At 41.1% G+C, this 14,508-nt stretch overlaps 1 protein-coding gene across 5 annotated transcripts in view; it reads right to left on the bottom strand.

Moving 5' to 3' along the window:
• EPB41 (erythrocyte membrane protein band 4.1) overlaps positions 1–14,508 on the bottom strand; it is a gene marked incomplete at both ends in the record, with an annotated part of 116,830 nt that overhangs the window by 3,666 nt on the left and 98,656 nt on the right. For all 5 annotated transcript variants that reach the window (XM_079698505.1, XM_079698508.1, XM_079698509.1 and 2 more), the window contains one exon: positions 7,414–7,515. In XM_079698505.1, the coding sequence (XP_079554631.1) occupies positions 7,414–7,515 (102 nt within the window). The remainder of the gene's footprint in view (positions 1–7,413; positions 7,516–14,508) is intronic.

Here is a 14,508-nt window from a genome sequence, read left to right as displayed (position 1 = left end):
TACAACAAAGTGAATCAGCCATATGCATACATATATGCCCATCTCCCTCCCACCCTCCCTATCCTACCCCTCTAGGTCATCACAAAGCACCAAGCTGATCTCCCTGTGCTATGCTGCTGCTTTCCACTAGCTATTTTACATTGGGTAGTGTATATATGTGGATGCTACTCTCACTTTGCCCCAGCTTCCCCTCCCCCACCGCGTCCTCAAGTCCGTTCTCTATGTCTATGTCTTTATTCCTGCCCTGCCACTAGGTTCATCAGTACCATTTTTTTTTTTTAGATTCCATAAATATGTGTTAGCATACAGTATTTGTTTTTCACTTTCTGACTTACTTCACTCTGTATGACAGACTCTAGGTCCATCCACCTCACTACAAGTAATTCAGTTTCATTTCTTTTTATGGCTAACATTCCACTGTATATATGTGCCACATCTTCTTTATCCATTCATCTGTCGACGGACATTTAGGTTGGTTCCATGCTCTGGCTATTGTAAATAGTGCTTCAGTGAACACTGTGGCACGTGTCTCTTTATGGGGTTTTTTTGTTATTTATTTATTTATTTATTTACTTTTGGCTGCATTGGGTCTTCGTTGCTGCGCGCAGGCTTCCTCTAGTTGCAGCGAGTGGGGCTACTCTTCATTGAGGTGCATGGGCTTCTCATTGCGGTGGCTTCTTTTGCTGTGGAGCACGGGCTCTAGGCACATGGGCTTCAGTAGTTGTGGCAGATGGGTTCAGTAGCTGTGGCTCAGGGACTCTAGAGTGCAGGCTTGGGCTTAGTTGCTCCGTGACATGTGGGATCTTCCCAGACCAGGGCTCGAACCCATGTCCTCTGCATTGGCAGGCGGATTCTTAACCACTGCGTCACCAGGGAAGTCCCCGTGTCTCTTTTTGAATTATGGTTTTTTCAGGGTATATGCCCAGTAGTGGGATTGCTGGATCATAGGGTAGTTCTTTTTTTTAGTTTATTAAGGAATCTCCATACTGTTCTCCATAGTGGTTGTATCAATTTACATTCCGACCAACAGTGAAGGAGGGTTCCCTTTTCACCACACCCATTCCAGCATTTATTGTTTCTAGATTTTTTGATAATGGCCATTCTGACCAGTGTGAGGTAATACCTCATTGTAGTTTTGATTTGCATTTCTCTAATAATAAGTGATGTTGAGCATCTTTTCATGTGCCTCTTGGCCATCTGTATGTCTTCTCTGGTGAAATGTCTATTTAGGTCTTCCAACTATTTTTTTAATTGAATTGTTTGGGTTTTTTTTGTATTGAGCTCCATGAGCTGGTTGTATATTTTGCAGATTAATCCTTTGTCCGTTGTTTCATTTGAAAATATTTTCTCCTATTCTGAGGGTTGTCTTTACGTCTTGTTTATGGTTTCCTTTGCTGTGCAGAAGCTTTTAAGTTTACTTAGGTCCCATTTGTTTATTTTTGTTTTTATTTCCATTTCTCTAGGAGGTGGGTCAAAAAAGATCTTGTTGTGGTTTATGTCAAAGAGTGTTTTTCCTATGTTTTCCTCTGAGTTTTATAGTGTCTGGTCTTACATTTAGGTCTTTAATCCATTTGGAGTCTTTTTTTTTTGAGTTTATTTATTTTTTGTTTTGTTTTGTTTTTGTGTGTGTGTGGTTTTTTTTTTTTTTTTGCGGTACGTGGGCCTCTCACTGTTGTGGCCTCTCCAGTTGTGGAGCACAGGCTCCGGACACGCAGGCTCAGCGGCCGTGGCTCACGGGCTGGAGCATGTGGGATCTTCCCGGACCGGGGCACGAACCCACGTCCCCTGCATCGGCAGGCGGATTCTCAACCACTGCGCCACCAGGGAAGCCCCTTGAGTTTATTTTTGTGTACGGTATTAGGGAGTGTTCTAATTTCACTCTTTTACATGTAGCTGTCCAGTTTTCCCAGCACCACGTATTGAAGAGACTGTCTTTTCTCCATTGTATGTTCTTGCCTCCTTTGTCAAAGATAAGGTGACCATATGTGCGTGGGTTTATCTCTGGGCTTTCTATCCTGTACCATTGATCTATATTTCTGTTTTTGTGCCAGTACCATACTGTCTTGATTACTGTAGCTTTGTAGTTTAGTTTGAAGTTGGGGAGCCTGATTCCTCCAGCTCTGTTTTTCTTTCTCAAGATTGCTTTGGCTATTTGGGGTCTTTGTGTCTCCATAAGAACTGTAAAGTTTTTTGTTCTAATTTTGTGAAGAATGCCATTGGTAGCTTGACAGGGATTGCATTGAATCTGTAGATTGCTTTAGGTAGTATAGTCATTTTCACAATATTGATTCTTCCAATCCAAGAACATGGTATATTTCTCCATTTGTTTATGTCATCTTTGATTTCTTTCATCAGTGTTTTATAGTTTTCTGAGTGCAAGTCTTTCGCTTCCTTAGGTAGTTTATTCCTAGGCATTTTATTCATTTTGTTGCGATGGTAAATGGGATTGTTTCCTTAATTTCTCTTTCTGATTTTTCCTTGTTAGTGTATAGGAATGCCGGAGATTTCTGATTTTTTTTTTTTTTTTATGTTCCTGATCTTAGTAGAAATGCTTTCAGTTTTTCACCATTGAGTATGATGTTTGCTGTGGGTTTGTCATATATGGCCTTTATTATGTTGAGGTAGTTTCCCTCTATGCCCATTTTCTGGAGAGTTTTTATCATAAATGGATGTTAAATTTTGTCAAAAGATTTTTCTGCATCTATTGAGATGATCATATGGTTTTTATTCCTTAATTTGCTAATATGGTGTACCACATTGATTGATTTGCATATATTGAAGAATTCTTGCATCCCTGGGATAAATTCCACTTGATGATGGTGTATGATCCTTTCAGTATGTTGTTGGATTCTGTTTGCTAGTATTTTGTTCAGGATTTTTGCATCTATGTTCATCAGTGATATTGGTCTGTAATTTTTTTTGTGATATCTTTTTCTGGTTTTGGTTTCTGGGTGATGGTGGCTTCGTAGAATGAATTTGGGAGTGTTTCTCCCTCTGCAATATTTTTGGAGAGTTTGAGAAGGATCGGTGTTAGCTCTTCTCTAAATGTTTGATAGAATTCGCCTGTGAAGCCATCTGGTCCTGGACTTTCGTTTGTTGGAGGATTTTTAATCACAGTTTCAATTTCATTACTTGTGATAGGTCTGTTTATATTTTCTAATTCTTCCTGGTTCAGTCTTGGAAAATTGTACCTTTCTAAGAATATGTCCATTTCTTTGTGGTTGTCAATTTTCTTGGCATATAGTTGTTTGTAGTAGTCTCTTATAATCCTTTGTATTTCTGTGGTGTCAGTTGTGATTTCTCCTTTTTCATTTCTTATTTTATTGATTTGCATCCTCTCCCTTTTTTTCTGGATGAGTCTGGCTAAGAGTTTATCTATTTTGTTTATCTTCTCAAAGAACCATCTTTCAGTTTTATTGATCCTTGCTACTGTTTTCTTCATTTCTATTTCATTTATTTCTGCTCTGATCTTTATGATTTTTTTCCTTCTACTGACTTTGGGTTTTCTTTGTTCTTCTTTCTCTCGTTGATTTAGGTGTAGGGTTAGGTTGTTTATTTGAGATTTTTCTATTTCTTGAGGTGAGACTCAATTGCTATAAACTTCCCTCTTAGAACTGCTTTTGCTGCATCTCATAGGTTTTGGGTCCCTGTGTTTTCACTGTCATTTGTTTCTATGAATTTTTTTATTTCTTCTTTGATTTCTTCAGTGATGTCTTGGTTATTTAGTAACACATTTTTTAGCCTCCAAGTATTTGTGGTTTTTACAGTTTTTTTTTTCCTGTAGTTGATATCCAATTTCATAACATTGTAGTCAGAAAAGATACTTGATATGATTTCAATTTTCTTAAATTTTCCAAGGCTTGATTTGTGACCCAATGTGATCTATCCTGGAGAATGTTCCGTGTGCACTTGAGAAGAAAGTGTACTCTTCCACTTCCAGGTGGAATGTTCTATAAATATCAATTAAATCTACCTGGTCTATTGTATCATTTAAAGCTTGTGTTTCCTTAGTTATTTTCTGTTTGGATGATATGTCCATTGGTGTAAGTGGGGTGTTAAAGTCCCATACTATTATTGTGTTACTGTCTATTTCCACTTTCCTGGTTGTTAGCATTTGCCTTATGTATTGAGATGCTCCTATGTTGGGTGCATAAACATTTATAATTGTTATATCATCTTCTTGGATTGATCCCTTGATCATTATGCAGTGTCCTTCCTTATCTCTTGCAACAGTCTTTATTTTAAAGTCTATTTTACCTGATACGAGCATTGATACTCTGGCTTTCTTTTGATTTCCATTTGCATGGAATATCTTTTTCCATCCCCTCATTTTCAGTCTGTACGTGTCCCTAGGTCTGAAGTGGGTCTCTTGTAGACAGCATATATATGGGTCTTGTTTCTGTATCCATTCAGCCAGTCTGTGTCTTTTGGGTGGGGCATTTAATCCATTTACATTTAAGGTTATTATTGATATGTATGTTCCTATTACCATTTTCTCTTTTTTTTTGCGGTACACGGGCCTCTCACTGTTGTGGCCTCTCCCGTTGCAGAGCACAGGCTCCGCACGCGCAGGCTCAGCGGCCATGGCTCACGGGCCCAGCCGCTCCGCGGCATGTATGTGGGATCTTCCCGGACCGGGGCACGAACCCATGTCCCCTGCATCGGCAAGCGGACTCTCAACCACTGCGCCACCAGGGAAGTCCCATTTTCTCTTTTTAAAAATTTATTTATTTTATATATTTATTTTTGGCTGCGTTGGGTCTTCGTTGCTGCACGCAGGCTTTCTCTAGTTGTGTTGACAGGCTTCTCATTGTGGTGGCTTCTCTTGTTGCACAGCATGGGCCCTAGGTGTGCAGCCTTCAGTAGTTGTGGCACATGGGCTCAGTAGCTGTGGCTCGAAGGCCTTAGAGCGCAGACCCAGTAGTTGTGGCGCACGGGCTTAGTTGCTCTGCGGCATGTGGGATCTTCCCAGACCAGTGCTTGAACCTGCGTCCCCTGCATTGGCAGGTGGATTCTTAACCACTGCACCACCAGGGAAGCCCCCTATCACCATTTTCTTAATTGTTTGGGGTTTGTTTTTGTGGGTCTTTTTCTTCTCTTGTGTTTCCTGCCTAGAGAAGTTTCTTTAGCATTTGTTGTAAAGCTGGTTTGGTGGTGCTGAATTCTCTTAGCTTTTGCTTGTTTGAAAAGCTTTTGATTTCTCCCTCGAATCTGAATGAGATACTTGCTGGGTAGAGTAATCTTGGTTGTAGGTTTTTCTCTTTCATCACTTTAAGTATATCCTGCCACTCCCTTCTGGCCTGCAGAGTTTCTGCTGAAAAATCAGCTGATAACCTTATGGGGATTCCTTTGTGGGTTATTTTTGGTTTTTCCCTTGCTGCTTTTAATATTTTTTCTTTGAATTTAATTTTTGTTAGTTTGATTAATATGTGTCTTGGTGTGTTTCTCCTAGGGTTTATCCTGTATGGGACTCTCTGTGCTTCCTGGATTTGGGTGACAACTTCCTTTTCTATGTTAGGGAAGTTTTCCACTATAATCTCTTGAAATATCTTCTCAGACCCTTTCTATTTCTCTTCTTCTTCTGGGACCCCTATAATTCGAATGTTGATGCATTTAGTGTTGTCCCAGAGGTCTCTGAGACTGTCTTCAATTCTTTTCATTCTTTTTTCTTTATTCTGCTCCTCAGCAGTTATTTCCACCATTCTGTCTTCCAGCTCACTTATTCATTCTTCTGCCGCAGTTATTCTGTTATTGATTCCTTCTAGTGTATTTTTCATTTCAGTTATTGTGTTGTTCATCTCTGTTTATTTGTTCTTTAGTTCTTCTAGATCTTTGTTAAACATTTCTTGTATTTTCTCAATCTGTGCCTCCATTCTATTTCTAACATTCTGGATCATCTTTACTATCATTACTCTGATTTCTTTTTCAGGTAGATTGCCTATTTTCTCTTCATTTATTTGGTCTTGTAGGTTTTTACCTTGCTCCTTCATCTGTGACATATTTTTTTGCTGTCTCATTTTTTATTTTCTTTTTTTATGAGTGGGATTGTGTTCCTGTCTTACTGGTTGTTTGGACTGAGGCTTCCAACACTGGAGTTTGTAGGCTGTTGGGTAGAGCTGAGTCTTGGTGCTGAGATGACGACCTCTGGGAGACCTCATTCTGATGAATGTTCCCTGGGGTCTGAGGCTCTCTGTTAGTCCAGTAGTTTGGACTCAGAGCTCCCACCACAGGAACTTCAGCCCGACCCCTGGCTCGTGAACCAAGATCCCGCAAGCCCATGCTGGGCGGCAAAAAAAAAAAAAAAAAAAAAAAGGAGAACAATACTAAAATTAGATGATGAAACTAACAGATATGTTAGAAAAAATATAAAAATAAAAATATAGATGGAACAACAACTGGAAGGTAAAACAGAACCACAATAGTAAAAAAAGAGGAGAAAAAAAAAGTGGAAAAAGGCCTTGGCTGTGGAGAGCGGGCCTAAGCAGGGGCAAGATTTGGGTGGTGGGCGGGGCCTATGCTTAGGACCCACAGGGCTGGAAAAGGCCCTGGGAAGGAGGGAGGCGTGGTAGGGCTTAGGCTCAACAGAACAGAAGGGGCCCAGTGCCCCCTGCCTCCTGCCTCTGGTCTCAGAGGGTGGGGAACCCTCCTGGCTTCCTGGGCTCGAGTGGGCGGGGCAAACGCCCTTCACTCCTTTCCTGCTCCTCCGGTCCTGGAGGACCCCTCCCGCCTGCCTCTCCTGTTCTCTCCTGGCCTCCCTCCTATGCCCCCAGGACCAACCCAGCCCAGAGGGGACCTCTGAGGGCGTAGGACCCGCCCGAGAGCCAGGCAGACTTCCCCAGCCCATTGGGCAGGGGAAACGCTGGGCATGCTCCCCCGACCCGAGCCCCCGAGGGTCCCTCCAGGCGTCAGAACCCCTCCCCCTTCTCAGCCAACCCTCAGGGGCGCTGGCCCTGTCCAGCCTCCAATTCTCCTCCCCCCTCAGTCTCCCCACATCCTACCAGTTCGCTTGGGGGTTCTTCCCATCTCCTTGGGCATCGGGGTCCCGCACCAGCATTCAGCAGGCGCCCTAGTTGTGGGGAGACGCGAACTCTGCGTCTGACTTTTTAAACTGACTTTTTAGGCTGACCTCCACAGCCAGACAGGGGACTCACTGACCAGGGAGACAGACGAATGTGTAAAGAAAACAACCACATGTGACTTTAATGAGACCACGAAGTAGACAGGGATGCTCAGGGTCTCCCTGGGCTTATTGCTGGGGAAAGCAACAGTGCCTTTCCACCCTGGACACTGGGAATAATTTGGCTCAGTAGGGAAGAAGCTGAAAACCCTTGCTTATGGACCGGGGTTCTTGCAGAGAGGCAGCAAGCTTGGCATGCCACTGGATTTCAGAAGGAATTTCTAGCTGTCTGTTACCTTGGTAATTTGAGTTGTGGTGGTGCTGCTGGTGGTCTCAGATGTGATGGTCTGAGCTGTCAGCAAGACTCCTGGGTCCAAGTCCCCGTTGCTGTCGTCAGTCTGCAGAAGGAGACACAACTCATCACCATGCCTCTTAGGAAACGTCATGGGCAAATGTTGCAGATGCAGCTTTGCTCTGCAGCTGCACGTTCTAAAGCAAAAACCCAATTCCCTTACAGTGATCTCTTAATTAACCAATAAAATTAATCCCCTGGGAACAAAGCTCCTTCTAAAATAGTTGGACAAGTCCAGTTTCCCCAGCATTGGGTCAGTGATAGGAGTGGATGAGAAAAAGGAGGCAGGAGTGTAACCACAGGTTCAACAAGAGTGACAATAACTATGCACATGTATACAGCATGCTATAGCTCATAAATGGCTTTCAAAACTTTATCTTTTTTGATGCTTACACAAGCCCTATGAATATAAATAGAAAAGGGAGAAACTTATTAGCACTCCCAGGTAAGACTCAGGCTCAGAGAAAGTGAATGATTTGCCCAAGGACTCAAAACTAATCCTCTCCACAAACCTGGAGCTCTTTACACACCACCCAGGGCAGGAAGGAAAGGTATAAACTCTTGGTGGCTAAAGCATGTCTAGGTTCTGAATCATAGGACAGAACTTTCCAGGAAGAACAAGGAAAGGTCCTTGCTGGAGTTTAAGGGACCAAGGAATCTCAGGCTATCTTTTATGAAAATCAAGATGGGAGACTGGAGCACATGAGATAGGAAATGTCCTTTTAAGGCAAAGTGGGAGGAAATACATATAATATCTCAATGACATTTCTGACAACAAAACTTTTATTGAAAGGGATCCTCGTCATTATAGGAGGGGTTTAAAAGTGTTTAATGCCGGCCTACACAACTCATCTATACAGAGAACACGGGCTGGGGCTATTTCTTTTTCCTCCAGGGCGCACTGTACTATGACCAAAATAAATATATTATCATCAGGCTGAGAAATGACATTAGCGAAAAGGAAGAGAGATGGTTGGCAGGAGCCAAACTCAGCCTGATGAATAGTTATCAGCAGCCATTTGGGCCATTAGCAGACTCAGAGCTGCTGACAACCTCTGACCAAGATGTAAACAAATGAGGAGGCTGGAGGCTGCCTACAGCTACATGCTTTTCAGATAAAATACCTGGTACTGGTATTGTACACTGACTCAGAGGGGCATTTAGAGAATTGCGATTATTTTCGTAAAGAATTTTGCAGCAAGCAATGTGCTAGGTTACCATCCTTCTCCGCCTCTTTATATAAGTCATTTGCATTATAAGCAGAGGCCTCCAACTTTTTTATGAGCAGGGCCACATTTCATTGAGCCAAAACTTTGAGATACTGTGGGGAGGGCAGAAGGAGGAGAAGAGAATTAGGAAAGAGAAGAGTCCCTGGCTGGATTCACTTCCAGATTCACAAAACAAAGAGAGGGAACATGATTGTGTCACCTAAGTCTTTCACACACGTCACCCTCATACCAGGCATATTACTGGCTAGTTTACTAACACTTTCTTCAGCCCAGACATATTTAACTACCTTAGATTCAGACTCAACTAACATTTATTGCACTTGTACTATATGCCAAGCCCATAATGCAACTGTTAACTCAATCACACCTCTCAGTATCTGAAGTAGGTACTATTATTATACTCACTGTATAGTTCAGAAAAGTGAGGTCCAGAGAGGTTAAATAATTTTCCAAAGGGATTTCCCTGGTGGTCCAGTGGTAAAGAATCCACCTTCTAATTCAGGGGATGCGGGTTCGATCCCTGGTCAGGGAACTAAGATCCCACATGCCGCAGGGCAACTAAGCCTGCGTGCCACAACTACTGAGCTCGTGCACCTCAACTAGAGAGCCCACGTGCAACAAACTACAGAGCCCATGTGCCCTGGAGCCTGCACACCACAACTATAGAGAAGCCCATGTGCTGCAACAAAAGATCCAGCGTGCCACAACTAAGACCCAATGCAGCCAAAAAAATAAAAGTAGGGCTTCCCTGGTGGCGCAGTGGTTGAGAGTCTGCCTGCCGATGCAGGGGACACGGGTTCGTGCCCCGGTAGGGGAAGATCCCACATGCCGCAGAGCGGCTAGGCCCGTAAGCCCTGGCCGCTGAGCCTGCGCATCCAGAGCCTGTAGAGGCCACAACAGTGAGAGGCCCGCGTACCAAAAAATAAAAAAAAAATAAAAAAAAATAAAAGTAAATAAATTAATTAAATAAAATAAAAAGAAACCTTAAAAAATAATAATTTGCCAAGGTTCTATGCTAATAAGTGCTTGAACCAGGACTGAGGGCAAAGACTTCCTGTCTGAAGATTGGGGTTCAGGTTCCAGCTCAGACAGTGGCTGGCTGTGGAACCTTGGGCAAGTCATTCTGACTTTTCTGAGCTTTAATTTTCTCATTTTTATAACAGGCTACCCTGTAAGATGTGCTCTGCCTCCACTGTAGCACTGCTGTGAAGATCAAAAGAGATTTTAGAAATAAAAGTACATTATAAGTTGTTATTAAGAATTTGTGTGCCAATATATACACAATGGACTATTACTCAACCATAAAAAAGAATGAAATAACGCCATTTGTAGCAACATGGACGGACGTAGAGATTATCATACTAAGTGAAGCAAGTCAAACAGAGAAAGACAAATACCATATGATATCGCTTATATGTGGAATCTAAAAAAATGATACAAATGAACTTATTTACAAAACGGAAATAGACTCACAGACATAGAAAACAAACTTATGGTTACCAAAGGGGAAAGGGTTGGGGGGAGGGATAAATTAGGAGTTTGGGATTAAAATATACACACTATTATATATAAAATAACCAACAAGGACTTACTGTATAGCATAGGGAACTATACTCAATATCTTGTAATAACCTATAATGGAAAAGAATCTAAAGAACAGATATATACATGTATGTATAACTGAATCACTTTGCTGTACACCGAAACACAACATTGTAAGTCAACTATACTTCAATAACAATTTTTTCAATCCAAAAAAACAAGAATTTGCATGCCAAGAGGGCTAAACCTTTTTGAAGAGCACCTCCTCTACTAAACCTAAGAATCTATTTTTTTCTACCTCCCTCCCACCCGCTTCCTCCTCCTTTTCTGTCTCTGAAGAAGGTGGAAGAGGGAGGAGACATTGTTATGATTTCCAACTTAACACTCTTCCCACATGGGGCCTCTTTTCTTACCAGTGTTTTCTCAAAATGGTACTGTAGCTTTCACAGCTGCTTATAAAGTTAACCATCCCTTTATCCTATGACACAGTAGTTCCACTCTTAGGTGTTTACCCAAGATAAGTGAAAACATATGTCCACAGAAAGACTTGCACATGAATGTTTAAAGCAGCTTTATCCATATTTGCCCCCAACTGGAATCAACTCAACTGTCCATCAACAAATGAAAGGATAAACAAATTGTGGTATATTCATACAATGGAATACTACTCAACAATAGAAAACAGTGAACTATGGATTCATATAACACGGATGAATCTGAAAAACATGTTCAGACACAAAAGGGTATGACTGTATACTTCCATTTATATGAAGTCCAAGAACAGGTAAAACTAAGCTATGATAACAGAAATCAGAGCAGTGGCTGCCTAGAGGGATAGGGATGGACTGGCAAAGGCTATGAAGAAAGTTTCAGGAATGATGAAAATGTTCTGAACCCAAATGTGTCTTGGTTACACAGGTAGATACATTCGTCAAAACCAATCAAAAATTGAACTCTTAACATCTGTGCATATCATTGTATGTAAATGTTACCTCAGGTACACATAAATGCACATATATGCAAACAGTAAAACCCTATTCTGGCTCCCCACCTCCTCTCGCCATGTCCCAAAATGTAGGAATTATGGATGGATTAAAAAAAGGTTCTCAGGTTTATTTGTCTGGAAAGATAATAAAAACACAAGCAGAAATAATTATAGTAAATAAACAATAACAATAGCAAATAATTATCTGATGCTTATTATGTGCCAGGCACTTTTTTCTACAAATTATTTACAGCATACTGCACTGAGCTTTTTCATTTACCAGTTTATCATGTAGATATTCCCAGCAGAAGCTTTTAAAAATAACGGTAAAGCATTACCTTAATGGGATGTACTATAATTTACTTAACCTGTTCCCTATTGATGGACATTTAGATTCTTTCCATGGTAGTGACATCTTAATTTGAAACGCACATTGTGAAACTCACATTTTATGTACATTAACTCATTTATTCCTCTCAACAACCCTATGAGGTAGAACTATTATTAGCCTCATTTTACAAATGAGGAAACTGAGGCACACAGTGATTGAGTAACTTGACTGCACACTAGTAAGTGATGGAGCAGGTTCAAACCCAGGAAATCTAATTCCAAAGTCAATACTTTTCCCCACTATACTCCACTGTCTAGTCAATAAGAAGTAATTTGTATCTTGGCTGACTGTCTTAGATGTATAACAATATAATATCTACCATTTTGAAATAGCCACTATGTGCCAGGCAAATATTACCTTTATCTCAGTGACCTTAAAAAGGTATTTTTCAGAAGAGAAAGCTAAGGCTCAGAGGTTAAGTGACTTGCTGAAGTTCACGAAACTAGCAAGTGTTGGAATGAAGATCCTGGTCTCTCTAACTCCAAAGCCCACATGCTTTATCTTGTACTTCATAATGCCTCTGTATTTCTCTTACATGCTAGGATATTTAAAAATGACTGATTCCTTTCCCTTTTTTGTAGGGGCTATACTCAAACCAAACATGGGCTTCTGTGGTCAGGATGGCCCTAACAACTTTTTAAATAATTTATTTTGAACTATTAAAAACAGTTTTTTTGATATGCACATACTACAAAATTTTAAATCTTTAAAATGGAGATCAATGAAATGTTGGTCTCCCTCCCACTCCTAACCACAGCCTGCATCCCAGGCCTCTTCATCCCAGGCCACCACTGGTGGTTTTTTGTTTTTGTTTTTCTAAGTACCCATTCAGAGTTAGTATATTCACATATAAGCCTATTCATACATAGCTGTACATACAACCCTATTCATACATAGCAGTACATACAACCCTTTTCCCTCCCATAAACAGTAGCATATTATTTATACCATATTGCACTGCATGTTTTCATTTACCGATTTATCACGTAGATTATTCCCATCAGAAGCTTTTTTTAATGGCTGCACAGAATTGCCTTAATTGGATGTACCATAATTTACAAACATGTTCCCTACTGATAGACAGTTAGGTTGCTTCCATGGTAGTGACAACTTAAAGGGTTCCCTCCCATCTGCAAGTACTTCTTTTCTAAACATCCCTGGCTCTCACTGTGTGCACAATGTTAAAGGAATGTCCCCAGACTTCCTTTGTAGTCCCCTTCACTGCCAAGTCCTGTTCATCCATCACTGTCTCTCCTGACGCAGCTCTTTCTTCTTGTTTCCTCAGGTTACACCTCAGTTCTTCACAAGCAACCCCCCAGACCTCCCGTAGCCATAGTCCTGTCTCTAGGCAGCCTCTCCTTTGATAGATGCAGCACACAGCTTTAGGAACCATCTTCCAAAACCACTGCTTTAATTAGGCCACTTTATCACCACTGCCAGAAAACCTGAAGCAACCTCTCATTATTTGCCAAACTCAAATTCTACACTCTAGACCACAAGAGACAGACACGGGAAGTATACTAACGTTAATTGAATGTCTATGAATGTACTAAGCGCTTTACTGACATCATTTCACTTCATCCTCCCTCAAATCTTGCAGTGGTATGTAGTATTATCCCCATTTTACACGCAGGAAACAGAGGCTTACAGAGATTAGCAATTTGTTTAAAGTTATCCAGCTAGTACATAGTTGAGCTAGGATACAAATTCTACTTGTCTAATGGCAAAGCAAGTGCTTTTAATTGGCAAGTTACACTGCTTCCTAAAGGTGGATATTATCATCCGGTTTATGGTGATGTGAGGATTAACCGAAAGGATTCATGTGAAAACACCCAGCCAGAGCTCCATGTAGCTGTGTCTCCTTCCCATCATGCAGGCTTCAGCTAAAATGTCACATTCTCAGAGAGGATTTTCGTGACTATTCTAGCCCCCAAATAGCAACTTTTCATGTTATTCCACATTCTCTACTTCTTGATCCTATTTTAGTTTCTTTACTGCACTTATCACTGTCTGAAATTCATACATTTATGTGTTTTACTGCCTGTCTCTCCTGACTAGAATGTCAGTTCCAGAGCATATGGCCTGTGTCCACCCTGTACACTGCTTTGGCCTAAAGTATAAATGCTCAACAAATATTTGTTGCAGTAATGAATTAACAGCTCAGTTTATAGAAGGAAAAGTTTCTCTCACTTTTTGCTTCTGTGAATAAGAAAGAAGAAAAACAACTCAGAGGGCAGGCAGCAGAAGCAAGAAGAACTACAATCCTGCAGCCTGTGGGACAAAAGTCACATTCACAGAAAGACAGACAAGATGAAAAGGCAGAGGGCTATGTTCCAGATGAAGGAACAAGATAAAACCCCAGAAGAACAACTAAATGAAATGGAGATACGCAATCTTGCAGAAAAAGAATTCAGAATAATGATAGTGAAGATGATCCAGGACCTCGGAAAAAGAATGGAGGCAAAGATCGAGAAGATGCAAGAAATGTTTAACAAAGATCTAGAAGAATTAAAGAACAAACAGAGATGAACAATACAATAACTGAAATGAACACTACACTAGAAGGAGTCAATAGCAGAATAACTGAGGCAGAAGAACGGATAAGTGACCTGGAAGACAGAATGGTGGAATTCACTGCTGGGGAACAGAATAAAGAAAAAAGAGTGAAAAGAAATGAAGACAGCCTAAGAGACCTCTGGGACAACATTAAACGCAACAATATTCGCATTATAGGGGTCCCAGAAGGAGAAGAGAGAAAGGACCCGAGAAAATATTTCAAGAGATTATAGTTGAAAACTTCCCTAACATGGGAAAGGAAATAGCTACCCAAGTCCAGGAAGTGCAGAGAGGCCCACATAGGATAAACCCAAAGAGAAACACGCCGAGACACAT

Source organism: Hyperoodon ampullatus (assembly GCF_949752795.1).
Source record: "Hyperoodon ampullatus genome assembly, chromosome: 2".
NCBI lineage: Eukaryota > Metazoa > Chordata > Mammalia > Artiodactyla > Ziphiidae > Hyperoodon > Hyperoodon ampullatus.
Note: the sequence above shows the minus strand (reverse complement) of the source record. Positions and strands in the feature narration are given on the sequence as shown.